The 26,299-nt window shown below is 49.4% G+C and overlaps 6 protein-coding genes across 6 annotated transcripts; 5 read left to right on the plus strand and 1 right to left on the minus strand.

Moving 5' to 3' along the window:
• Window positions 1-945: 945 nt before the first annotated feature.
• PENARI_c007G05347 (FAD/NAD(P)-binding protein) lies at window positions 946-2,880 on the plus strand (the record flags this gene model as incomplete). The annotated part of the gene is made up of 1 exon (XM_022630939.1): window positions 946-2,880. The coding sequence occupies one exon, from the start codon at window positions 946-948 to the stop codon at window positions 2,878-2,880; it is 1,935 nt and encodes a 644-aa protein (XP_022489244.1).
• Window positions 2,881-4,630: 1,750 nt separating this feature from the next.
• Window positions 4,631-5,174, plus strand: PENARI_c007G10669 (ankyrin repeat domain-containing protein; the record flags this gene model as incomplete). The annotated part of the gene is made up of 2 exons (XM_022631180.1): window positions 4,631-4,664; window positions 4,723-5,174. The coding sequence occupies 2 exons, from the start codon at window positions 4,631-4,633 to the stop codon at window positions 5,172-5,174; spliced, it is 486 nt and encodes a 161-aa protein (XP_022489463.1).
• Window positions 5,175-7,755: 2,581 nt separating this feature from the next.
• On the minus strand, window positions 7,756-12,944 carry PENARI_c007G00791 (uncharacterized protein; the record flags this gene model as incomplete). The annotated part of the gene is made up of 13 exons (XM_022630714.1): window positions 7,756-7,760; window positions 7,821-8,185; window positions 8,287-8,560; window positions 8,643-8,832; window positions 8,915-9,294; window positions 9,392-9,962; window positions 10,024-10,381; window positions 10,452-11,047; window positions 11,098-11,107; window positions 11,424-11,589; window positions 11,654-11,750; window positions 11,831-12,282; window positions 12,359-12,944. The coding sequence occupies 13 exons, from the start codon at window positions 12,942-12,944 to the stop codon at window positions 7,756-7,758; spliced, it is 4,050 nt and encodes a 1,349-aa protein (XP_022488955.1).
• A 446-nt stretch (window positions 12,945-13,390) lies between these two features.
• PENARI_c007G03980 (bifunctional cytochrome P450/NADPH--P450 reductase) lies at window positions 13,391-18,573 on the plus strand (the record flags this gene model as incomplete). Its single annotated transcript, XM_022630863.1, has 8 exons — window positions 13,391-13,559; window positions 13,618-13,736; window positions 13,813-14,250; window positions 15,116-15,158; window positions 15,248-15,328; window positions 15,389-15,668; window positions 15,754-17,695; window positions 17,761-18,573. The coding sequence occupies 8 exons, from the start codon at window positions 13,391-13,393 to the stop codon at window positions 18,571-18,573; spliced, it is 3,885 nt and encodes a 1,294-aa protein (XP_022489121.1).
• Window positions 18,574-20,018: 1,445 nt separating this feature from the next.
• Window positions 20,019-20,949, plus strand: PENARI_c007G02477 (uncharacterized protein; the record flags this gene model as incomplete). Its single annotated transcript, XM_022630790.1, has 2 exons — window positions 20,019-20,271; window positions 20,345-20,949. The coding sequence occupies 2 exons, from the start codon at window positions 20,019-20,021 to the stop codon at window positions 20,947-20,949; spliced, it is 858 nt and encodes a 285-aa protein (XP_022489057.1).
• A 2,511-nt stretch (window positions 20,950-23,460) lies between these two features.
• PENARI_c007G08100 (fungal specific transcription factor domain-containing protein) lies at window positions 23,461-25,476 on the plus strand (the record flags this gene model as incomplete). Its single annotated transcript, XM_022631053.1, has 8 exons — window positions 23,461-23,536; window positions 23,590-23,855; window positions 23,911-23,925; window positions 23,989-24,186; window positions 24,270-24,562; window positions 24,626-24,739; window positions 24,833-25,145; window positions 25,216-25,476. The coding sequence occupies 8 exons, from the start codon at window positions 23,461-23,463 to the stop codon at window positions 25,474-25,476; spliced, it is 1,536 nt and encodes a 511-aa protein (XP_022489261.1).
• Between the last annotated feature and the right edge of the window lie 823 nt (window positions 25,477-26,299).

A 26,299-nucleotide genomic window follows, 5' to 3' on the forward strand; every position in this document is an offset into this window, starting at 1 on the left:
GAAAAAAGAACCAGAATTTTGATCGTGCCTGCGTGGTCTCAGTTTCTGCGATTACAAACTATAGAGGTCTGTTGCCATCAACCCATAATGTGGTAAACTTACTCAATCAATTAGCCTATCGGAATTAGTAGCCACATGTCCCAAGGGGAGGGAGTTGGGATCTTCAATTCGCTTGTAGCTCGTTGTTCGGATGCTGAGAATATTCCTCAACCACGCTCTGTCCAAGAATTCGGCTTCATACTCCCGTAGAATACTGAGCTGCATACGCAATTCGGACCACCGGAAATTTCTCAGCGTCTCATAGTTACCTTTGATCTGCGCTGCTGATGCCCGCACTGTCATAGCTCGTATGCAAGGTCACTATCTGCATGCAAGGTCATCGTTAGTCGTCTCATATATTATTCTTCTCGCGAGACAGAATCCACTTTTTGCCCTAGTGCAAAAAAATGCGGGCCGAAAAACAAGATTCGGCATCGGGTTTCGTGGCTCTCTTACCCTAAAGGTAGATTGAAAGAGTGTGGATCCCGATCACTGCATCGAGATCTTCAATTCTCTAACACTCACGACGTCCACTTGCCCGAAGTCGGGCGGGATTTCGAGGTGTTTCATCGTCAGAAGAGCCTAGTTGCTGCTCATACTGCGGACTATTGGTCCGCAATGCTGCACGTGTGAATCACGGAAGGCACCGTTCGTCAGGGTGGCCTCTTAATGGCGAGATCAAAGATGTCAGCTCATGAAAAAGCTCAATTGAGGGCCTGATGTACTGATAGAATATAAAAGGGGCTTTGGATTCCTCTGCATTATACGTACCAACTTTCCAAAAGCCTCTTCTGAAAGACTCAGGCATACGAAGAGTATAAACACTAAGATTGGAAACCCTACTTCTGCTCTCTTTGTTGAAAAGTCATACTTCGTCATATTTATTTCCCTGAAACCAAAATCACAATGCCTTCCGCCATTCAGCCTACTGAGGTGCACACCCATGTTGCCATTGTCGGTGCTGGACCTCGAGGAACTAGCGCTCTGGAGCGTCTTTGTGCCTCAGCACCGGAGTTCATTGCCTCAGGAGCACGACTGACCGTTCATATCGTTGATCCATCGCCTCCAGGCGCGGGTCGTGTATGGCGTACAGAGCAGTCGGATGAACTTCTGATGAACACCGTCACATCCCAGGTGACCCTGTTCACCGATGATAGCATTGTCTGCTCAGGCCCAATCCGTCCAGGGCCAAGTCTCTACAACTGGGCCGCCGACAAGATCCCTGACATTGGGCCTGATGATTACGGAACCCGTGCTCAGTACGGAAAATATCTTGAATGGATATTTCAAGAGACTGTGCGACAAGCACCACCTCAAGTGCAAATTGAGGTTCATTCTGCTTTTGCTGTCCGCTTGGACGACACTTCCTATGGCCAACAAACGCTCAAGCTGTCGAATGGCCGCACCCTTTCTAGCCTCGCAGCTGTCATTCTTGCACAGGGTCACGTCTCCCTGCTTCCGGACCTTGAACAACTGAAACTCAATGCTTACGCAGAGCTGAATGGCCTCCATTATATCCCGCCCTCGAACCCGGCAGATGTTGATCTTTCTGTTATTGCTCCTGGAGAGCAGGTTTTTCTGCGTGGTCTTGGTCTCAATTTCTTCGACTACATGGCCTTGTTAACAACATCCCGGGGTGGTAGCTTCTCAGGGACTCCTAACGGCTTGAAATATTACCCATCGGGCAATGAGCCTCGGATGATTGCGGGATCTCGTCGTGGTATTCCATACCACTCCCGTGGTGATAACGGCAAAGGGGCATATGGCCGCCACATGCCCCTCGTCTTCACTGAAGAAGTCATCAATGCTTTCCGCAAGCATTCTGATGCTGGACAAGCGCCTGACTTCCTCCAGGATATCTGGCCTCTTGTGTCCAAAGAAGTGGAAACCGTTTATTACTTGGCTCTACTGAAGCGTGATGGGTCGGAACAAACCGACTTCCAGAAGAGGTTCCTAGAAACTGAGCCAAATAGTCCCCAGGAAGCGCAAGTTCTTCATGAGTTTGGTATTTCGGAAGAGAAGCGGTGGTCCTGGGACCGTATTCAGCGTCCACAGGGCGACCGAGTTTTCAATACCACCACTCAGTGGCGTGAGTGGTTGATCGACTACCTTCGCGAAGACGCCAAGGAGGCCGCACTTGGAAATCTGAACGGTCCACTAAAGGCAGCTTTGGATGTGATGCGCGATCTGCGAAACGAACTGCGTTTGATCGTGGATCACAATGGATTGACCGGTACTTCTCATCGGAAGCACCTCGATCGCTGGTACACACCGCTCAACGCCTATGTGTCAATTGGGCCTCCCCGCAAACGTATTGAGCAAATGATTGCGCTTATGGAAGCTGGAGTTTTGGAAGTCCTGGGTCCCCATCCCCAGGTAAAGGCCCAGGACGAGGCCTGGCTAGTCCACTCGCCCGAGGTGCCATGCGAGCCTATCCGAGTTACAACATTGATCGAAGCCCGCTTGCCAGAGCCGACGCTCCGCAACACGGGGGATGAGCTTCTTTCCCATTTGTTCAAAACGGGTCAATGTCGCGCTCACACTATTGACGGATACGAGACAGGTGGTCTTGATGTGACTGGGAGCCCATACCATCTCATTGATACCCATGGCCGTGTGCACCCAAAGCGGTTTGCTGTCGGCGTTCCAACTGAAGGGGTCCACTGGGTAACCGCTGCTGGTGCTAGACCAGGTGTGAACTCTGTCACCCTTTGTGACACTGATGCCATTGCCCGCGCTGCTCTTAGCGCAGCAGCTATCGAGGCGAAGATCACTCAAGCTCACATTGATGTGAAGACATTTCCCTATGTTGAGGTTGCCGAGCTCCGTGTCCATGCTTGAAGTATACGAGTGCGGTCATGATGTGCCAAGAAAGATAGATTGGGATATATTGATCAAAGTGATGAAGAAAGTGAGGATATCAGGAATATGCCGGAATAGAAAGGGAGAATGTGAATCGCCACAAATTTTGGATTTGATGTTTCTATGTGTTTACAGCCTAAAATGAAAGACTTTTAGGAGATAACGTGATTTTAAAAGTACTTATGGTGAAATGGGGATGGCACGATGGCAGTTATCATAACAGACTATTCGATACCAACAAAGAGCATAAAACCAACCACTCCCCTAATCGGCAGGAATCGTAGCGTGGCTTCTTATGGCGTAGACCGCGTAAGCTGACATTGTGTCATGGAGTCAAGAATCCGAAGAGAAAGTAGTCATATTGTGGTGCATTATTGGCCTATTCTTGCAGAGTAAACGGAGCTGAATATGGTCCCAGTCTTTCTGTGCTACTGCCACTGGTTTCAACACTAGAATGCTTTATTTCCTTGAGAGTAGAGATCGGCATCTCAAATTCCGCTCTCAATCATATTATCAATGGAAGCCTAAATTTGTAGTAATGCACAATTATTATGTAGACGTGTAGGTCAATAGAAACAAGAACCGAGGGTCCTGCCAATCCAAAACTTTAAGTTCAAAATAATGCTGAAGTTCTACGTATTACAGAGACAATGGATATAAAAAGAGGGCTCAAGGAATACCTTCGGAATAACTTCTCGCGGTGGACCATAAAGCTAACGAACTAGTCAGTCTTCATCTCTGCACTTGCTCCCTCAGAGGGGGGCTTCTTCCCCTTAATTTGCAATAACTCATTTCAAAGTGCCAACTGAAGCTTATTTTATCGTAAACATACTACTATGCTACAGGTTCACCAAACTGGTTTTTATCCAGGGCATGGCGCGATATGTGGTGAAAGCTAGAATCGAGCCTGGAATCAACAAGTCAGCAGCTGGAGATATGACACGTGAGATCCGTCGGAGCTTTCACCAAGTCTCGAGGCATCAATGAAACAGTCCATGATATTATGCATTTCTTCATTATGCAGCCAAGAAAGTGGGTCAATATGGCGTAGCTAGAGTCCAATACATCCACAATGTAACTGTGAGCAAAGTTGCATCTTGCCGGCCCGAATTCGCTGTCCTTCCCGGTAGATCAGGAAGCTAGTCGCCACTTCGACATTAGCTTAGCTATATAAGTGCCAATTTCCTCTGCATTTGGGTTTCCCTATATTCTATGAACCCTTAGTACCGAATCATTCAAATACGCTACCTCTTTGACAAGTTCCCGCAAATCGAATCATCATGATGGACCAAGATAGCTTGGCGCTCGAAAGGCGAAGGGAGCGCAACAGGATAGCACAGCGCAAACATCGTACATTGTATAGTCCACCAACATTGAGTCATAACTAACAGAAATAGGTGAGAATGTGAAGACAGATTCCAAGAGATCACGACTACTAGAAGACCATAGCAGATCGAGTGTGAAGCCATACTTGGAGAAATATCGCCCAGCGACATCAACCAGCCAACGCAGCTGTATGCCTCCTGTGAGCCCTTGCCAAGAAGATCTGATTTCGTCAGCTTTGTTCGGACCGAGTCATACATCGAACAGAGCCGACGGCCTGTCCACGGAAACTTCGTTCTCCAACGAGACGTCTTTAGCGCAAAGCCCCGAATGCAGGGACCTCTACTTGGCATCATCTAGTTTGCCACTTGAGGATCGACTCCAATTTGGCCCCTGTGCATGCATCATGGACCCAAATCCTTCCGCGACCCCGAGCAAACGTAAGAGACCGGTTGCCAATACACTCATGCATACTTCATAGCTCACCAGCCTCACCAGCCTTTCATACTCCAAATTTCTGTGATAGCTGCTATACTTACGCCGAAGAGCTTTTAATGGCAGAACAGCAGCACAGAGCCCCTATCACATTGCCCGCAAATACACCCACTCGGCCTGTTGGACGAAGGAGCAATCGCGACGTCATGCCCGATAGTGGAGCAGGGTCGACAACTTGGACGATGCCCCTACATATCGCTATTACACGAGGTCATTTCGCGGCGGTTCGACTTCTCCTTGATCGCGGCGCTGATCCTAATGCAGTCGACGGAACAGGGTCCACAGCACTTCATGCAGCCGTTCGGGGCGGTCATCACAACATCGTACGTGAGCTGCTTCGGTATAGTGCCAATACGAGCATGGTTGACGCGGCCGGTTGGCTGCCGCTGCATTACGCCGCTGAGACCGGCGACGAACACTGTCTGGGGATCTTACTGCAAGCAGGCGGGGGATGAAACTTGACAACTACTTTCGAAGTCTTGGCAGAATGAGGCAATGATCTGACGGCTCTCGAAGGCAGCCACGCTTGGCTTGGTTCTGTTGGGAATTTGCATAACGTAATTTCAAGCCAATATGAAGGCTTAACCCGGAATTATGAGCATTCAGCCACGGAGGAGACTCCAGGGAAACCGGAGGGCCGTCTCCTAGTCAAGGGGAAGTAGCAGGACGGAAAGGTTCCGATCGTGTTGGCAATAGATGAATTCTTCTCTCTGATTGGCATAGTTTTCAATACTGAGTTTAATCCTTGAGCCTACGATTAACATTCTAAGCCATGGATTCCCTATGAGATGCGTCGTACTTTGGTTGAAGACGAGCATCGGGGACGGCCCACATTTGAATTCTTGTAATTTATTGGTTGAAGGTCTCGCCGACCCTTGAAACGGGTATCGTGACATTTTATCCTAACATCCTATCACAACATATACATATCATAGCACGACCAAGCTATTCGCAATTGACCGTGCGAGTGTTCTATTCGCTATAGTGTCATGGGTAAGTACGTTGCCCGGCCCCCAAGGTAGGGGAAGGAAGGTGATTTTGTTCAGAATGTATCACTAGTGCCGGTTAAAGACTAGTGCTTATCCCGCTTGCCAAGGCAAACAATCATCACTACGATCATCGCAGGGCTAATTGCCCCAGTGTGTACCTTGCTTGCTCGAAATGGCGAAGGACGGAAATTTCATCATTCCGAATCCAAGAAGTAAATAAAAAAGCTTAGTAAAATCTGACATGTCCGAAGTGATCGTGTATGCGGAAAATCGTGATTGGCTCCGTTTCTTAGAAAATGAAAGCTCTAAACGTCTTTCGAAAAGAATTCTCAAGATTTGATCTAGCTTGTAACTGAGACCATCGTCCAGTCTGACAACCTTAGGTTTTTCGGATGAGTTTAAACTATTGATATGTCACTGCAATATTTCTTGTGCCATAGGTAGGGTATTTGAATTGTTACGTCCCAAATGGGATTTAGCGGAGTAAGTCCATTAGCCTAGGGTTGTGTACTTTTGACAATTCTCATAATCACGAGTGCGTCTATCAAAGAGTATCCATCTAATAATTACATAAATTACCGGAAATATTGTTTCATCGTTATAGGAAATGATGAACATGTAGCCCCTCCATAAGCACAGTTCGAATTTGCCCACACAGCCCCCCGCCCCCACTTGCACCATTGGTCGTGTTTTGAGCCTGTAACTTTACTACTAGGAAATCTAACCAGCCCACACACCGAGAGCTTAATGAATGGGGATTAGATCGTCATAACTATGTCTCTTTTCAATTAGCTAAATCCCTATACGCGGAACGCAGACAAATTGATCATCACACTTCCCATGTCACAGCAAGCCCGAAATCAGCCCCAATTGAGACACCTGCTTTAACTCCAGTAATGTTACTTTAGTTCATGGATCTTATATCTGACAGAATAAAAGAAGCAATGGCCAAGAATCGATGAAAAACTTCTTTCTTTTCTTTGTTTATTAGTAAATTCACTCTATATCCTACGAGGCTGGTAAACAAACTATTTGACAGCAAAATTACACGCCAAATGTTCCAAGGATCCTAAGGGTTTTTACCATTGTATTCACTGGGTCATTATTGCACATTAGATTGACGGACTTAGCGCTTCGATTATAACCACGTAGAATTATGGCATCTATTTATAATCGGATATTCTAGGCAAAGCATGAATGATCTAGCCTGTTTGAGATGATTGTATTATCACTAAACCTCTTCATCAATCCGGATTTGAGATGAACTAGGCTAACAGGTGGTGGAAAGAGCACGGAATCACGGAATAAGTGAACCAGGACACCTAAAAAAAACCCTCCATCACCGAAACCAGCGGCGGTCGAGGCTTGTCGAGACTTGTGCTATCCCACAAGCACATATTGCAAAAATTAGGTGCAATAATGAATCAATTGAATGCTAGAGAAATGACTATCTTACAAATAAAATCTGTAACAAAAATCCATTAAATGATTTTGCACTAGTGGCTTCTCCTATAGATGATGTTGTCGTGATAGGAGGTGGTGCTAGCGGCACCGCGGTTCTCCTTTTTATTAAGCGAGCTATACTGGAGAGATCCTACATATATTGCAAAAAATTACAAAGATAAGACTTGTGATTAAAATTTAATATTGTAGAGGTGGAACCCGTGACACTAGCGTATTAATGGCCTGAGGTATCGCAAATGCCTTAGGAAGCTTGCATGCAGTCTTTTCTTAGAGAGAGCATCATCCGACCATCATCAATATTACTACAGTTTTTCCACCAGATTCTTCTTTCATGATATAGCTTCAATATTAGTGCGATAGCCACCTACAGAGACTGCTCTCTACGTCTGCACTGGACATGGGAGTGGTTGGTTGTGCTGTCTCCATTGATATCGACCCGTCTGCTATGTCAGACTGCCATCGTGCCATCCCCATTTCAATATCTATATATATTTATAACCACGACTAGTTTTTAGGGCTCCGCCTTCCAATATAATGTATCACCTATTCCGGTAAGACCAGCTATGAAACGCCGTTCTCTGCTTCATTCTTCCTTCCGCTTCCCCAAATCCCCTTTTCTCTTCGGCACCCGAACTAGCCAATACACACCCAAAGCCCCCACGGCATTAACCACAACATACACAAGGACAATGCCCAAATTTCTCCAGCGATCCTCGTATCGGATGTTGACCGTGCTGAGATACTCATTCGTATTGCTCAGTTGGCAAAATTCACAGTGCTCGGTGTTGTTTGGATCGATCAAGTACCCACCGGACGAGTAGATATAGGAGGCCATGTACGAGCCGCATGACTGGCCCGCCGGCGGAAGGAATTTGACATATTCATTGGATGCACACACGATCTTCGTGTTGGCTACACCGGTCGAAAGAAGGCCGGATGCGAGCCACGTGAAAGGGGAGACATAGTACATGAATATCCAGAATCCAGGCAGGGAAACCTTTTTGACGAGGATGCTATTTTCGGTGCGAGGATAATGAGTTAGATTTTTTGTTCAGACAGAACAGACGTATAAGCCCCAAGGGGAAAACGGGGAAGGCATAAACATGGTACGTACCCGCAAAAAGAGATACACAGCATATAGCAGACGTTCCCAACACTCCCAGCTGAATCGGCACTGTCAATCCCAGCAATAAGGATGTGCGTGAAGGTACTGGTGAACATCATAAACGCCCAGATAAACAAGAACACCAGACCGCCGCGCGAGATGACTTCGTGCGTGGAAACGGCGTTCTGGTATAGTCCGATGGGATAGTACCAGCAGAAGTAGGCCATCACGGCCATCAAGGTGTTCCAGAAGATCTCAATCATGAGGTTACTCAGCATCAAGACTGGTAGATTGATTATGTTAGTCCAGTGTATGTGTGTGTGAGTATGTTGTCAGCATTGATTATTACTGCAGGGACTCCGTACCTTTCCAATCATATATCTTAGATGGCCTCTCGCGCGCTTCGTAAACCTCACGCTGGTTGATGAACTGGGGCATAATCTGCTCGCTGAGCTGTCCGAACATACTTAATAGCATCATCACGGCGTACATCTGGTTTTGTAGTCCTTGAATGGTATTGCGCGCATTGTAAAAGCTGAAACCGATGAATAGAGCCTGCGGCAAATCAACGTCAGTTAGATATAAGACGTTCACATGTCTTCCAAAACAGGTCAGTTGTCGTCAGATGGGTACTCACAGAGGCCACTGTAAGGGTGATTTTTGAATAAATATACGACGGCGTTCGCCAGTATTGCGCCGCAACACGTTTCTGAACGAACCACCACTGTGCCGGAAATGATGCGGCATACGACCCGTTGTTCGAGCGACTGGATGGGTGCATTTGTAGGCTGCCACCTATGGTAGCCCTCGAGGTCCGGATTTCGTGTAGTTTCACCTTGACAGATTGATATTCATGCGAGTCTCGCCAGACTTTTGGCCAGTCGACTGTGGTTTGCGACCCGGGCGCGGCGCCGATCACGGTTAACATCCACTCGGCCGGGTTAGCGCCAGGAGGACACGGGCTTGCTCCATTACACTCTAGATATCGGATGAGCGTTGCCGAGCTCTCGCCGATTGCTAGAAAGGTAAAAGAAATCTATCATCAGTATATGTATGTTTGCTACCCCACGTGGGGGGGGAGAAGAAGAAAAGAGAGAGAGAGCAGCCGACAAACCTCCAAAGTATACGGTTTTGCCACCTTTGGTGAGAAGCAGCAAGTTGTCGAATTCCTGGAAGAGAATGGCAGATGGCTGGTGGATTGTGCATAGAATTGCCTGGCCATTGCATGCAAGTCGTTTCAGGAGTTGGCAAATCGCCCACGAGGTCTGCGAGTCCAGTCCGGAGGTCGGTTCGTCCAGAAACAGGAGCAACTCGGGCTTCGCGGCCAGCTCGATGCCAATGGTGAGACGTCTGCGCTGCTCGATGTTCAAACCTTCACCAGGGATGCCAACGATGGCATCTGCGTACTCTTCCATCTCGAGGAGCCTGATCACTTCGTCCACGTAGGCGAGTTTCTCCTCTCGCGAGACGCTCGCCGGCTGGCGGAGAAGTGCACTGAACTCGAGTGACTCGCGCACACTGCAGGTTGAGAGATGAACATCTTGCTGCTGCGCGTAGCCTGTTTTTCGCTGGAAGGAGTTATCGCTGGGCCTGCCGTCGACAAGCATGGTGCCGGTGACGACGCCGGTCGTGACGCGGTTGGCGAGAACGTTGAGAAGAGTTGTTTTGCCGGCACCAGAAACACCCTGCGATTTATCTTGTGTTAGGCTTATCACAGTGCTGGAACAGTGACATCTATACACGTACCATCAAGGAAGTCAAAGTTCCAGGTTGAACCCACCCGTCGACGTGGTCCAAGATCCGCCGGACCCCTCCCTTATTCTTGATATCGTAACACACATCTTGCCATTGGAAGATGTGGCCCTCGTGAGAGGGAGCTTGCGTCTCGTCTGTCGCGGCGGACTGTGCCATCGTGGCCATTTCAGCGCCAAGGGCCTCTTCGTCGTCGGCCTCGGCCATTCGGTGTGTGGATTTCTTGTTGACAAAATGGCTTTGACGGAAGATGAGAACTTCTCCCTTGCTCTTAGCCATGCTGAGCAGCTCGGTCGCGGCCAGATAGGCGACCGTGAAGATAATCCAGAAAGCGATGAGGATTCCCACGTTGCTGGTGGAACGTCAGTGGCTTTTTCCTATCTAGCAAAATGGCGTTCACAAGGATGATGGAAGACGCTTACCGCCATTTGTTGGAATGGTAATATTGGAATTTGTCGTTGATGTATATGTCTCCCTGGATTGTCGTCGAGCCAAGTGTATTTCCGACCTCCGCACACGCCCGGTTATTGATGCCGGCGGCGCTGTAGTCCGGCCCCGATGGAACGACGACCGAGCAAGAGAATCTGCGATCATGGAACTCATTGATCATTAGAGACTCGAAGGCATAACTGAGCGGGTTGATATAGGCCATCCACCGCGACCATCCAGGCATGTACATGGTTGGCATCGTGAAGCCCGTGTACATGATCAAGCCTAGGACCAGTAAAGCAGCTGGCACCATCGCCTGCGACATGGTACGCGATACAGATGCAATTGTCCGGAACAGGCTGGATGTCACTATTGTGCTGAGGAAAGCAACAAAAAGGAAAAAGAACAGGGGCCCGGCTTCTCGCCGTAGGTTCGCCATGAGATATAACGTGAGGTTGAAGCACAGGGTGTTGAGCAATTTATATGGCATGTCAGTTAGCATACTGGCGACGGCCTCCGCAGACGGGTGGTAGAGAGCAAACTGATGATGTTTCTCTACAATCAGCCGTTGCTCGTAGAGTGTCAAGATCTGATGATGGTTAGTGTTGTACGAGACAACAGTTACTCGGTTGTTGTTACCTCAAGAACACTGGCAAAGGCGCTCAGCAGTAGAGCGAAAAAAGATCAACCCTCCTCGGCCATAGAAGCTGTTCGTGTCGTTATGTAGATTGAAGAAGATGCTGCCCAAGACCAGGGCCATGATGGTATTTCCTCCAAGCTGGATATATGTCAAGGAGGGATCTGCAAGCAGGCGTTTCCAACCCCGCCAAAGACACAGACGCGTCTGTTGCATGTATGACAGCGTATACGGGGACTTCATTCTTTGGCCGCTTGCCTGTTGGGCCGTGCGTGAGGCCACGAACTCGTCTAGACATTCACTTCCCAGCCTGAATTTACTTTCGTACGCCTCAATTCGAAGCATCAGCTGCTGGTGCTGGTGGCTTTTCTTCCATCTTTCCTCGAATTCGGTTGCTATGCGTGGGGCTGTATCTTCATACCCAGGCCGCACGAGACGTTCCTTCTGGCTGGTCATTGAGGTGAGGAAGTCCGGCGTTGTCTGTCGCTCAGGGCCTGGAGATATTCATGTTAGAAACAAGTAAGCAGAAAGTGGGGTCATGATTTTGTGGAATCTTACACTCAAAACCCAGCTCTTCAAAATATGTGCGTGCTTCAGATGTCTGTCCGAAGAAAATCTGCCGTCCTTCATACAGGACTGTGACCTTGTCGAAAAGCTTCCGCATGGTGAGCCAGCATGTTTTTCACCAATAGCGAGGGTAGACAGTTGGGGGAGGGGGTTGTCGCGCGGACGTACATGGTATGCCTCCTCGGGCGCTTGATAGAGGGACACCAGGACGGTGGATTGTAAAAGCTCGGTGGCCGTGCGAAGCGTTCTGCAGAATTCCACTGCATTGGCGCTGTCCAGCCCGCGCGTACTGTTGTCCCAGCATTGCAACGCGGCGTCGCTCAGCGATGCTTCGGCAATGCTCACACGTTTCCGTTCTCCTCCACTGATCCCTCTGACGAAGTCATTCCCGACCACTGTGTTCGCCGTATGCGAGATGCCGAACATGGCCATGATGACATCCCGCACGAGCATGGAGAATTCCTCAGCCTTCAGCCCGGCCGGCAACTCTCGCGGTGCTCTGGCACGGGCTGCGAAAGCGAGCGTGTCCCTCACCGACAGCATCGGGAAATGAACGTCGTTCTCGCCTGCAAAAATGGCCTCTCCTCGGAAATAAGTGTGCATCTCTTTGCTGGAGACGCCTAGAAGTAGATACAGAAGTAAGCAAGTGATTTCAAGATTTCTAGGGGGAATGGTCCAGGACCCTGCCATACACACCTCGATAGTTCATCATGACCTCGTCGCCCAAAAACAACCCTTCCGTTTGCCCAGCGATTGTCTTTAACAGGGTCGAACACCCCGAGCCCGGCGGCCCAAGCACTAAAAGCATCTCGCCGGCGTTGACCAGCCCCTCGAGCCCGTGGAGGATACCGATCCGTCGTTTACGCCGTTGCGTCATCAGTGACAGGATGCTGTTTCCCACGCTCTTCTGATAGTCGGTGGACATGCCGAAGCCGCATACATCGAGATTGCGGAAGGAGACACCGGACTTACGGCGTCGTCCTGACTCGAGATCCTCGCTCTCGTATCGAACGAGCGCTTCCACCCAAGCCCGAGTGTCGAAGCTGGAGGACTGTGGGTCGAGATTCGAGCCGGGGAGGGGATGGAAAATAGCGTTGTAGGGCCTGGTCACATCTGAGGACACGGTGTGTCGTGAGACGCGGCTTGCCAGTCTGTGAATTGTTCGGTCGACCTCGTTGTATTCTTCTTCTTTTCCTTTTTCTTCCATGCCGGGTCTAGACACCCAGGCCAACTCGGTATTGGTGAAGTTGGGGTGCTTTTTTGAAGTGGTGCTCTCTTCCATGGTTGCGTGTCGTTGGAGAGTTCTCAGTGTATCTGCCAAAGTCCTTGTAAATATAGATAGTGACCGTTGCGAGTTGTTCCTTTTTCTGGCCTTTCTCGGCGCACAGATAGCATTTAATACTCGGACCAGCTGCCCCTATTGACGTGGCCTTCTAGAATGACATCTTCTTCCGTCGGGTTCACATTGAATAGAGTTTCGGTCTTCGGGAGTTGCAGGCTGACGTTTCTCGGTGTTCGGTGAGGCTAAAAAGGGACACGGCTTCTCCACCACCGCATTATGTCTCAGAGTGAAACCTAACCTGAAGCTTACTTCTCCTACAGCTGAAGTATTGTAGGAATAATAAGTTCGCCATCCGTAGAACAGTCGAGATATAGTGGTACTCTCTCTATTTTTGTCGTTGTTGTGGCTTTTCTCTTCCTCTGCTGTGTATTCACCTGCGCAACACGATGTACGATTCCCAGCAATTCCTGGAGCCTCTGCCGTTGAACTACAGCCTGGCGAAACGGAAACTGCGCATCCTGATCTTTTGGCTGATGGTGCTTTTGGACTCGGTTGTATTCCCTGTTGGGCTCTACTACCTCTTGACCAGAACAACGACGTGGTCTACTACGACTAGTACGCTTAACTCTAGTCTTTGCTCTGTTGAGTTCTAACTGCCGGTTACCTTCCACAGTCTTCAGTGTCTTGACTGTGACCTTATTCGGAACATTTGTGACCGAGTCATTGCAGAGATCGTGGCAGCTATGGCGGAATAAATCCAGCTGTCGCGTTCCCAACGCAGGCCGCTACTATGTGACAACCCTTCCTCAACATTCTGCTCTCCTTCATACCCCTCCGGCGACAATTTCCTCTAACTCGATCCATGCAGTTTGATTTCACCCACTGGAACGTCCTCGTCTCCTGGGTCATCATCATCGCCGAACTCGTTATCGGAACCATTCCCGACCCACCCTGGATGCGCATGCTGGCCATGCCCGTGCCTTCGATCTTTTTCATCTTCGCCCTCGAGATGCTGGTTTTCGAGGCCCTGTACGTCTTCGAGAAACCCGCCCCATTCCGCATCTCCTCTATCCAGAAAGGCGAGCCAATGCGTCCCGCCATCTATCCTCTTCTGGAAGACATCATCGCGGTAGACGGCAAAGGAGGGACCAGATTCCGAGGCCGCCTGGACCAGCGGTACAAGGCCAGTCCACCCTTTCGCGGCTTGCTGCACCGAGTGACGATGCTATGGGCGGTTCCTCAACTGGTGGTGGCGGGGGGAACGTTAGCGGGGATTGTGATTGCGGACCATGAGCTGGCGTACACGGTATGTGTGTCTGACTCCAAGATGTAATAGATGATGAGTGACTTAGGCTCTGGGGCGACTTGTTGCAGCTTGGCTGGTCGGTGCCTGCTATTTGGGCAGGGATCTGGGCTGTGGTGACGATATTCTGGATTCGGGTGGAATTGAGGCGAGAGGGGCATTACTGGAGGGGGGTACGATTGGCCCAGCAATTGCAAAGAGAGACGGAATGCAACGACTCGGAGGCTGTCGATACGATCGAGGAAGAAGCCACCTAATGAGTTAGTGATGGCAATGAATTGGTTACCAAGTGATGTGATCGCAAAGTCTTTTGTACATTCTCTCCTTAGTAGATTAGTTCAATCGTTGTTATATCTTCAATCTATTCCCAACTATTCTGAACAAAATGACCTCATTCGGGCTATGAGATATTGAGTGGACCAAGGCAAGACACTACTTTCTCCATGCAGTCAAAAGTTCAAGACTCATTTTGGAATACGGGTGTCGGCTCCGAGGTAGAAATTAGGGTTACGATTCCAGGCAGAGATGTGGAGAATAACTGCGCCTCGTTATGTAACTATAGATAACTAATCTGGGTGAGACGCCGCCGAGTGAGTGTCTGAATGTAGTTTCATGCTAGGGACACCGAACACCGAACCCCGCCCAGAGAGAGCCCTCGGCCACGCAATAATAACGCCCCACTTCGGAGTCTGTTAACTACTCATGGCATGATGAGATAGTTCAGCTTATGAGGCTATGCTATGTTGCTGAAAAGCGCTACGGTGTATAAATAGCGATGATATTATTACAAAGCCCTCAATCAAACCTCTACTTTGTCCATTAATTCACCGCGTTGATATTATCTCTTCGAAGCGTAACTACTACCCAGTCGAGAGCGCTGAAAGCTATGGAGTGCATCCCCGGACCTAAGCGTAAGTAAGCCCATAACTAGCACTCTCATCCGAAACTACTGTTGCTGTTTTTCGTTCTTTTTTTCTTTACTAACTGACCGTTTATTCAGCCCTGCCGGTAGTAGGAAATTTGTTCGACATCGACCTCGAGCATGGCCTGCAGTCCATTATCAAAATGGCCGACGAGTTCGGTACACTTCACTGCCCTCTGATGCGAAAGGGAAACCACCATCACTAATCAATCACTCTAGGACCCCTCTTCCAAATCACCATTAACGGCAAGAAGCAGATCTTTGCAACCAGCCAGGCCCTGGTCGATGAGCTCTGTGACGAAACCCGCTTCCATAAGGATGTCATCGCAGGAGTCCAAAAGTTACGAATGCTGGCCAACGATGGCCTCTTCACGGCCTACCATGGAGAGCGCGGCTGGGGCATTGCCCATCGGATTCTGACGCCTGCCTTTGGCCCGCTACGTATTCGGGACATGTTCGAGGATATGAGCGATGTCGCACAACAGTTGTGTTTCAAGTGGTATGGATCCTTGAATATCGGTTTCAGAGACCGAGTGAAATGAACCAAAAGACTGACTGGCGTGGTTTGGTTGTTGTTTGTTCAGGGCCCGCCAGGGGAGTTCGACCAGTATCAATATCAGCGATGACTTTACACGCCTCACATTAGACACCATTGCCCTCTGCACGATGGGCTTCCGGTTGAATAGCTTTTACAACAGCGAGTCTATGCACCCCTTCGTGAAATCCATGCTGTACGTGCTGAAGGAAGCCGACCTCCAGTCCACGCTTCCCGGGATTGCAAACTCTATGCGTGTCAAGGCGCAGAGGTACATGTCCAAGAACATTGAGGCGATGAGGAGTATGGCCGGAGGCATTATCAAAGAGCGCAGAGACAAGTTGGAGTCGGTCGATGACCTCCTGGACACACTGCTGAACGGGCGGGACCCAGTTACCGGCGAAGGCATGAGCGATGACTTGATCATCAGCAACATCATCACCTTTCTCATCGCGGGCCATGAGACCACCTCGGGCCTACTCTCATTCACATTCTATTATCTGCTGCAACATCCGCGCGTCTTGGAGGCGGCCAGGAACGAAGTCGATGAGATTGCTGGTGTGGACCCGATCACGGTGCAGCATCTTGCAAAGCTTCCCTACATCGACGCCATCATGAAGGAGAGTCTGCGCTTGATGCCCACCGCACCGGGCTTTACCGTAACCCCGAAGAAGCCGGAGGTGCTGGGCGGGAAATGGACGATCAATCCGGGACAGCCCGTCAACCTGCTGCTGCCTGTCTGTCTGCGAGACCAGGCTGTCTTTGGGCCCGACGCGGGCGAGTTCCGCCCGGAACGCATGCTGGAAGAGAACTTCTCCAAGCTCCCACCCAATTCATGGAAGCCCTTTGGCAACGGTGAACGTGGCTGCATTGGCAGGGCCTTTGCCTGGCAGGAAGCCCAACTGGTGGTTGCCATGGTCCTTCAAACGTTTGACTTGGTGGCAGATGACCCGTCCTACGAACTGCGCATCAAAGAGACTCTCACTATCAAGCCCGATGGTTTCCGGGTCCGAGCCATGTTGCGTCGCGGTCAGAGTGCCACGGAGCTATCTCAGCGCCGTATGTCGGTGGGCGCTGCTGCGAGCCTGACATCGTCAACTCATCTCACCGGGAATGGGAACGGCCAAGAAGCGGCGGGAAGGCAGCCGGTTTCCTTCTTCTACGGCTCCAACAGCGGGACGTGCAAAGCTCTCACCCACCGGCTAGCATCGACCATGATGGCCTGCAGCTTTACCGACCAGAAGCTCGCCCCGCTCGACAGTGCCGTCAACAACCTACCGATAGACCAGCCAGTGATCATCGTAACCACCACCTATGATGGGCAGCCCACAGAAGATGCGAAGAAGTTTGTCACCTGGCTTGAAAGCGGTAATGTCCCGTCTCTCAAAGGCGTCTTCTATGCAGTCTTCGGCTGCGGCCACCAAGACTGGACCAAAACATTCTATCGCGTCCCGACCTTGATCGACAACCTGATGCACAATGCTGGAGCCACGCGCCTCGCTACGCGAGGCGCAGCCAACGCCGCCGTCAGCGATCTCTTCTCGGATCTCGAAGCGTGGGAAGAAACCAGTCTGCTGCCCGCTCTCCGGGAGACGTTTCTTCCATCCAGCAGCAGCGACGTCGAACCACTCGACCTGCACCAGCTCCAAATCAGCCTCTGTAAGCCAACGAGGGTGGAAATGCACAAGGGGCTCGTCGAGGCCAAGGTGACCGCTATCCGGAACCTAAGCAGCACCGGGACCCCGGAGAAGCGACATGTAGAATTCCACATCCCAGGCGGAGCGACCCTGCGCCCAGGCGATCATCTTAATGTCCTCCCGGTCAATCCGCCCAGCACGGTCTCGAGAGTCCTGGCTCGATTCCATCTCGCACCGGATCACAGCATCACGATCAAATCGTTCAACACGCTCGGTCTGCCCCACGCCACCCCTGTATCGGTGGCCGAGCTGTTCAGCTCGTATCTAGAGCTGTCCCAACCGGCAACGCGAAATGTACGTCCATGAGAACCTTTTCTAACTGTAGCTCAACACGCATGGCTAACTGAAAAAAAATCTAGAATCTCAAGGCGCTCGCCTTATCCGCACCGTCAGATAGAGACAAACAAGAGTTGCTCCGTTTCTACGATTCCTACGATTCACTCATTCGAGATAAGCGCGTCTCAGTCTTGGACCTCCTCGAACAATGCCCTACCGTCCCACTCCCTATCGCCGCATTTATCTCCATGCTCCCCGCTTTGCGCGTCCGCACGTATTCCCTTTCCACGGCCCCCTCCTTCAAGCCCTTGCACGGTTCGCTCACCTTCTCCGTGGTCAACGAGCCAGCATGGAACAGCAATGGCCGGTATTTGGGCGTCGGATCAAACTATCTCGCTTCGCTCACGTTGGGGTCCATTCTCTACGTATCTCCGCGACCAGCCAAAGACGCATTCCATCTCCCGACAGACCAGTCCAGCAAACCGATCATCATGGTCTGCGCGGGCAGCGGCCTTGCCCCCTTCCGCAGCTTTATCCAAGAACGCATGGTGTGGTTGCAACAGGACAAACCACTCGCAAAGGCGCTGTTGTTCTTCGGCTGTCGAGGTCCCAGCCTGGATGATCTTTACAACGAGGAATTAGCCGAATTTGAATCTGCGGGCGTGGTTGAGGTTCGGAGGGCGTACAGCAAAGCCCCGGACCACTACCTGGCCAAAGGATGCCGGTATGTGCAACACCGGCTGGTTACGGAAACCGAGGCAATCCAGGATCTGTGGGCTAGGAACGCGACAATCTATGTCTGCGGTTCGGGGGATCTCGCCAAAGGAGTCAAGGCCGTGTTTGAGAATATGCTAGGAACGTTACCTGAGGAGCGATATGTTACGGAGATTTTCTAGACGGGCATTGTGTTTATTCTACTTTATTCTGGTGCAGATTTGATTCTAGCTTTTCTTTTTCTAGCAGTTTTATAGAATGGTCTTTCGGGTGGGGATTGAGCTAGTTACTTGTTGAATATATATCCCTGAAGAAGAATTGATGTGGATAGCTTTCAATTTACTGATCATGCCTAAACTCCGGAACCACAAACCAAAGCAAGTTCTGAATAGTAAAGGGAGCTGTCATCGGATTCTCAGTTGCGCCATGCACGATCTTCTCCGGCGTTACAGGACAGTACAGATAGTCCTTTAGTTCCCAGGTCTCCGTGATATTATACTGCAACTAGACATACTATTATTATTGCTCTTCGTTTGATTTAACTGCGTGGAGACCGAGTCAATATTAGACAAGGAACGAGTGTTATTATAAATCCAGAATGGCGGTATACCTCGGTGTCAACCAATGTGGATGCCGCTATCGACGAGCTCAGTCCACGTAGTTGTTGTTGTTGTTGTTGTTGTTGATTACTGCCAAAGTCCTTAAACACGTACTGCCAACTCAAGGCATTATTTGTATTGTACTTATCATTGGCTGTGGAGGGGCAACGCACCTCCGCCTATCCTAAGATTAGGTAGAGATTTAAATCACCGGCTACTTTGCTTTTGCCACAGATTAGCATGCCTCACGAAAAAAGCCTAATATCTCGTCGAGTAGAGATAGGTGGGTCTTCTGCAGCGCCACCGAAGACCGAACAGGAGTCAGCCATTCCCGAACTCCGAACCATTAGTTCAATCCTCATCTCTCGATGGCATCCGACAACAAGACTGCTCTAGGCATAAAGGCTGCATACTAGGAGTTATTGCGCAAGAGGAGACCATAGTGAATAAAAGGCCTATCGAGCATACACCGGCGAGGCTTATGCGAAGTTAGATCAGCGAACTGATCGGGATGAGGCTGATATACGCGCAAACAGGAGGCCAATAAATGCATGATGCAATATATTCTGACTGGAACAAATCACAACCCTAATATAAAGCTAAAGTCTCCGTGTTAGGCAGCGATCCGGGCAAGGTTTAGCAGTGGGGAGCATAATATGATAATGATTGATCCGGTCGCATTGATAGATTGCTCCTTCCGCCGAGCACCGAGAAAGGCAAAGGCTCTTACTCTGCCGAATACCGAGCCGAGAATTCGTCAGATTGATTGTAGGCTGATGGCCGGCCTTAATTGTGTCGTATCGGTTAAGCCTCCCCAGAAAGCATCACCACGGCCGTGGTCGACTTTTGCAGAAAATATCATCTTCCAGCTTGACTTCAAACACAGTATTCTCTATCCGCGACAAGTCGAACTATCCGATGGAAGTCTCCTTGCGACAGCCTCGTATTGGGGGGCGCGGGGGTCAAAACTATATTTGTCGATCTTTCGAAGTGCAGATGGTGGTGCTACCTGGTCCTAGATCCCCAACATGACAGACCAGGCTAATGGACTGGAGATGGCGGCTCAGCCAGCGATGGCAGAGATGCCGTTTGCCGTTGGCGACTTCCCAGCCGGCACGGTTCTGGCCAGTGGAAACAGCTGGAGAAACCAGAGCACGAATATCGATATATACGCTAGTGAATACAAAGGTCACACATGGAAGTTTTCGTCAGCAATGTGGCGAAGGGCAATGGACCGGATACTACAAATGGGAATCGATGTATTTGGGAGCCATTCATTCTGTGAGCTGCTCTTCCCATTTCTTTTTTGTTCAAGGGGCTAAATGGCAAAATTAAAGCTTTTTCAACCACACAGTTGGCGTGTTCTACTCTGATCAGCGTGACGCGCTGCATGGCCAGAAGCTTGCTCACCAGGAATCGACAGATTTGAAATCATGGAGCTCCGTGATAGATGATGTGGCATATCTCAACTATACCGCCCGTCCTGGAATGACGGTTATTTCCTATATTCCACCGTTGGAGAAGTGGATTCTGGTGCACGAGTTTCCAGGGGGAGACAGCTGGTCTGGGGCAGGCTATCCGGTCTACTATCGATTGTCTGGTAACCCATTCGAATTTCGCTTTGCCTATGGTTATCAAATCGTCGTAGACGGAATACAGCCTAGCTCGTCTCCTTATGTTGTCTGGTCCCCAGTCGGGGGCGTCAATGGGACCATCGTCGTTAGTGACGCTGATAATAGCAGCATTTCTACCAACCGAGCCAACGGCCAGCCTGATCAGTGGGAGATCCACGCCACACCGCAGCCGGCAGCATACAGCCGGAGCCTACATGTGTTTGCGAAGCATCCTGATCACTTGATGATACTGGGTGCAGCTGAGTTTGGTCAAGTAGAGCATTTGCCGCTCTATCTCAGTATTGTGAGCGTAACAAATACCTTCAGGCGGCCAGCTGGTGATTAGAAAACGGTTCCAGTGTATTCACGCTATAGGAAAGATAGTATGGTCCAGTTTGGTTATGCCTTGTGATGAGTGCAAAGTGTAAAATCGGATGTGTGCACCGGTCAATGCGATGGTTACCCCAGCCATAAGCTTCGAGGTTCGGGTACCAGTCTTCTTCGTGGGTTTGCCGTACTGTTGACATTTGCGGCATCGTAGCGGTCGTTGTAGCTCGTGAAACCTGTCTGGGAAAGCCGATTCTCCGCGCTGCGCAATGCGGCGGATAAGCAGTGATTCTGCGTCCATCTATCAAGATAGGTAGATAGTCATAGATCCGCTCTTTCTTTTCACTTAGCCAAATTATCTTTCGATAGCTATAGGCATAGAACTGTGTAGAATACCAGCGTAATATCATTCTTTTCTTGGATGATGCGATTAAAACCCTCTCTTACGTCCCGCTGTTTATAGTCCCTATCTTTCTTCATATCGTTCAATTGACCAGAACCTGTTATTACCTTGAGGCTTGGCTCCTAGCACAGCGCTCAGCAACTGCGTAGCTCGGTGGGATTGGTATCGCTTTCTCCGGAGTCCATAAGGGCTTTCACAGTGGTCGGAGAGGTCGGCTTTAACCCGACAATATCCACGTTCGCGGTGGTGGTCCTATCCTTACGCATTGTGCGGGCCTTCTCTCTGGTTTACATAAGGTCGTCTACCAGTGCCTTAGTTCAGTCATTGGCATTTCGTAAATTCAAGACCACTGCAGGGAGGTCCTAGCGAGGTCTTGCTGCAACGACTGAATAAGCACCCTTCAAGCTAGTGATCTACTGTTGGGCTTCATATATCTTCCATTGCCCGTCGGCAAGCTACGCCCGTGAATGTTTTGATTCTTTGCGGAATGAGCCTGCTTCGTTGTTGATAGTCTGCAACGCGTTCCCGTACGTTTAGGACTTGCGCATGGACTGGACGGAAAGTTCAGCGTACTGCAGGACCACTCGAAAGTAATTCGGATTCGATGTCACGACCGGCTGCCTGGTCGATTGGGGTGTCTCCTCCATGTTATATTGTGCAGATTCGTTTTGTTGGGACGTTAAGGGATCGCGTGTCTAGCGGACCAAGCCAGACCTAGTGGCGAGAAGCCTGAGTGACGCGTTTGGAGCGGTGGTGAGGAGTCGTGTTTCCTCGTTCGTTGCGCCTCGCAGGCATGTTGTCGACAAAACTAACCTGAAGAGGACCAATTAAGAGGATGGGGGCACTGGCTTCTGACAAGACCTTCACTGAATAAAGGGTAGTCTTGTTTGTCACGAATGAGACGCATCGGTTGCTGAGGTTGAGATGGCAGAACCGAGGAGGCGGTCAGGAAGGGGGATTGTGATTGGCCGATTGGGTGTTCATACGTTAATAGCTCTGCCTCCTCTCTTCCTCTCTTTCTCTTCTCTAGTTGAATGTCTTCTTACAAATGAACTCTTTTCACTGAAGGTTTGCCGCCCACATTGTTTTGAAATTGAAGAGTTCAATGCAGTGATAAAACCTAATGAGCGACTTCGGACATTCGGGATTACTAATACCCACCCAACTGGAAACCCCTAGCCTGTGTCGGATTCTTCGGCAGCTGAAAGACTTTGTTGTAGCCCATAACTCAGCCTCCGAACCGACATAATAAGCCATGGAGATCGAAAAAAGAGCCGCTGCCCGATCCAAAACTTGCAAGTCCTGTGACCAATGCAGGAACCGAAAGGTTCGGTGCATCAGTATGTGGATCTCCCGTGATATCTAGATTGAAGTCATTCTATCACTGAATCTTCTAACTGGTGGCTTATCAGTGGTCCCTGGGGGAGATTCCAAATGCACACATTGTGCGGTAAGATTGAGACTGACTGTAATAAATTAACACGCTGTTAAACCGGCTCTTACGTTACTGTGGTCTCTAGAAACGGGAAGAGATTTGCCAGTTCACGAAAATCAAGCGAAGGCTTAAGGCCCATAGAGACGTTGATACTACATGTAAGTGAGAATGGCCCCGGGGATGATATGATTCTGTAACGATCAGGTTGAAGATTTACTGGCGGGGGTGAACAGATCAAGCTCCAGAGTGGCCAAATGAAACACCACAACCAGAAGACATGAGCGATATTGCCCCAAATATGCCATCGAATCGTCTCCAGCCGGTCCCCTTTTTTTTCATAGACCACTTACTAGCTGATCATCCCGTGAGCGGGATCCTACGGGATGATTTTGCCGTACTCCGCGTTCGTCCATTCAAGCCCTAATATAGAGGAGTGACTATGATGCTGACGCAAGTTCCAGACAAAGGAACAAGATGGTGGGACAAACTAGTAGACCTGATCAATACAGGAGAGACTGATTCTTTCTTTTTTTATATATCCAGCCCGCAGTTCAAGTCTCGCTTTCTTTTCCGAGAAAAAGATCAACACCCTGTCAGAGCTCCTCGGAAACGACACTCTACGCCGGCTTGTAGAAGCCATGGAAGCCATCATTAAAACCCGTCTACTAGCTCGGGGAGGCTCAGGCTCAACTATGACACCAGTCTCATTCATGAAGCCCCCCAGAATAGAAGAGGTCCCACGAGACATCGCAGCCTCATATGTCGACGGTTCGTTTTCCCTTATACGTTTGCGAACCTTCATACTAATACGTACATTGAAGCTTACTTCCAGAACTTGCACTCTGTGTACCCCTTCCTCGACCAACGAGACTTCAGAAATAGAGCATTGGGGCCGAATATTAGGGAGCTACTGAAGGCTAACCCAGCGTTCTCTGCTCTATATCACACGGTGCTTGCCTTAGGCTGTCAATACCATGAAGGTGGCACTTGGGAGCCAGGAAAGGGGGAAGCCTGGAAGCTCTTCCAGGTCGCCCTCGGTCTAATTGCGGATATTCTATTACCCCGGGAGCATTTAATAGGGCTTCAGGTAAGCTTTTTTGGTTGAAAAGATAACTCGAACAAATTGCTAATGAGCGAGAAAGGCTCTCGTGGCTATGGTAGGCTTGCTTTGTCTGCCTGATGGGCTTGTATAACCCGATGAACTGACAGAGCTTAATCAGTCAATCTTCGCCATGAACACATGCTGCCTCCAAATCGATGAGGTCCTGATCACGGAAGCTGCTCGTATGGCTCAAGGCCTTCGTTATCACAAGTCTATCGGAAACGAAGAAGAGCCATATACGGCAACTTGTAGGCGCACCTTTTGGGTCATTTACTACATGGAAAAGCACATGTGCTTCCATGGTCAAGTCAATTCTGTAAGTTGTCATAATTTTCTTTTCGTCGTTACGGTGAACAGAATTTTTCGAGCAGTTGGAGTGGATTATTGATATTTCAATAGATCATCGCAGACTATGACATTGGCTGTCCCGTCCCGGATGCCCCAGAGGCCATGTACGGAGAATTCAACTGGTTTCTATCCACCATCCGCTTCAGCCGCATTCTCTCTCAAGCCTATGCTTCTCTGTTCTCCGTAAGCGCCACTATGAACTCCCTGGAATCTTATTACTCTGCCATCGACCAGATCGAAGGCCGCCTTGAGCGCTGGAGAGTGGCAATCCCAGAGAATTTCAGGCCGGGTCTACATCCACAATTCGTCACCTTTTCAGACCCCGCCACGAAAATGCCAGCAATGTATACGCATTTCAGATATTACAGTTTGGTGATTGCATTGGCAAGGCTAACATTGTACCTGAGTGCGAATGAATCCTCTCCGAGGACAGAAGAGAACAAGCGTACACTTATGAGGGCAGCAAGGATGGTCATCGAGTTGATACAATTTGTGGATACCGCACCACATACACCAATCTTGTAAGATGCTAAGATGCCAGGTTTTTCTTTGACCCTACTACTATTTTGCTACGCTTCAAAAACCGAAAAATGTACTAACGTTGGTTCTACTAGTATCCTCTCTATTATGCCGCTTGTGGCGATCTTTATCCTATTTGACTTCGTGGTACACAATCCGAGACATGCGGAAACAAGGGATAACCTCTCGCTCCTTGAAGTCGCAGCTGGGCACTTCAGTTTACAGGAGTATAAATCAAAGGGAGTAATGCCCTCTTCCCTTGTTGGTGAATTTTCCCACATTGCGCGACAATATGTGCGAGATGTCGAGGTTAAGGCCCAGGCACAATCGGCCATGCCCTCCCGCCAGGCTGAGGGAACCATAGGGGAGCCTGTAGGGGCAGTTGTGCGAGGAATGGTGAATAATTTGGTATGAGAAATCTGACCAAACATGCAAGAATAGACGGTGGCATGAAGGAGATAGCTAATCACGGCTTTAGAATGGGCAGCTCGCCCTAGGAAACCGAGAAGGCAACCCAGGCTCCGATTACCTTGGCGAATGGGACGGACCAAGCGACTTCTTATGCTATCCTGTCATACCGGAAAACCTGGGGCAAGCTTCAGAAGACAACCCAACCCTCGCTGGATATGATCTCCGTGCTCTTTTTGGCTCTGTCATTCCCGAAGTCTACCTTCCAGATGGAGCAACGGGAGAGGTGGTCGTTACTGATCCGCTGTTTGGCCCTACTCCCCTTGGTTAAAGGAGCAAAGACACTTTGTGCCAAGCCTAGTCTCCTGCGAAGCCCACCGTTAGGTCCGGAACTCGGGCCCAAAGCCCAATCCCTGGCCCACGATGGGGGCCCAATGGGCCCCCACGAAAGCCTGTTCTTGCATAGAATCCTGGTCTCAGCCGTCATAACGCTGCTAACTAATCAATGTAAATTATCGTTTTACAACTGTTTGGGTTATTATATAAAATGTTGCCATAGTACGGTGAACTTACAGAAATATATATCTTACACTTACCATATATAGTGAGGGCTGAAACAGAGTTAGTTATACACATCTAAGCATCTTCAATTTAAATCAAAAACAAGGGCATTTAGTAGTATGCAGCACTTATATCGCTAACGATATGAACAGGCTAAATGATCCCTAGCCAGCTAATTAGAGCTCTCTAGAAAATGGCAAGTCTTAAGTAGTAAGAGTCTATTTGTCTGGAGACATTTAACTAGAGAGGAAATAAGAAGAGACAGAGAGAAGAGTATACTTCCGTATACCTAGGCCTCGCTTTGGGTCGGGGTTAGGTTCATATGTAAGACCTAAACCCCATACCGTAAACCCGTGGGTTCATTTACTTCAGTAACCTAGAAAAGTCAACGTGAAGAAATTGAAACATACTAGTATTGTTGGCTTTATTCGGTCATCGTGAAGGGTCCTAAGCAAAGGTGGTTAACCTTTGCCTAAAAAGGTTTAAAGTCATACAAAATAGCAGGGCTCCTCACCAGATTTGTAACGTTTCATTACTTTTACTCAGAGAGGTTTCAACTAAGCCAATTTTTATTCAACGTATGGAATATGTAC

This window comes from Penicillium arizonense (genome assembly GCF_001773325.1).
Source record: "Penicillium arizonense strain CBS 141311 chromosome Unknown PENARI_contig007, whole genome shotgun sequence".
NCBI lineage: Eukaryota > Fungi > Ascomycota > Eurotiomycetes > Eurotiales > Aspergillaceae > Penicillium > Penicillium arizonense.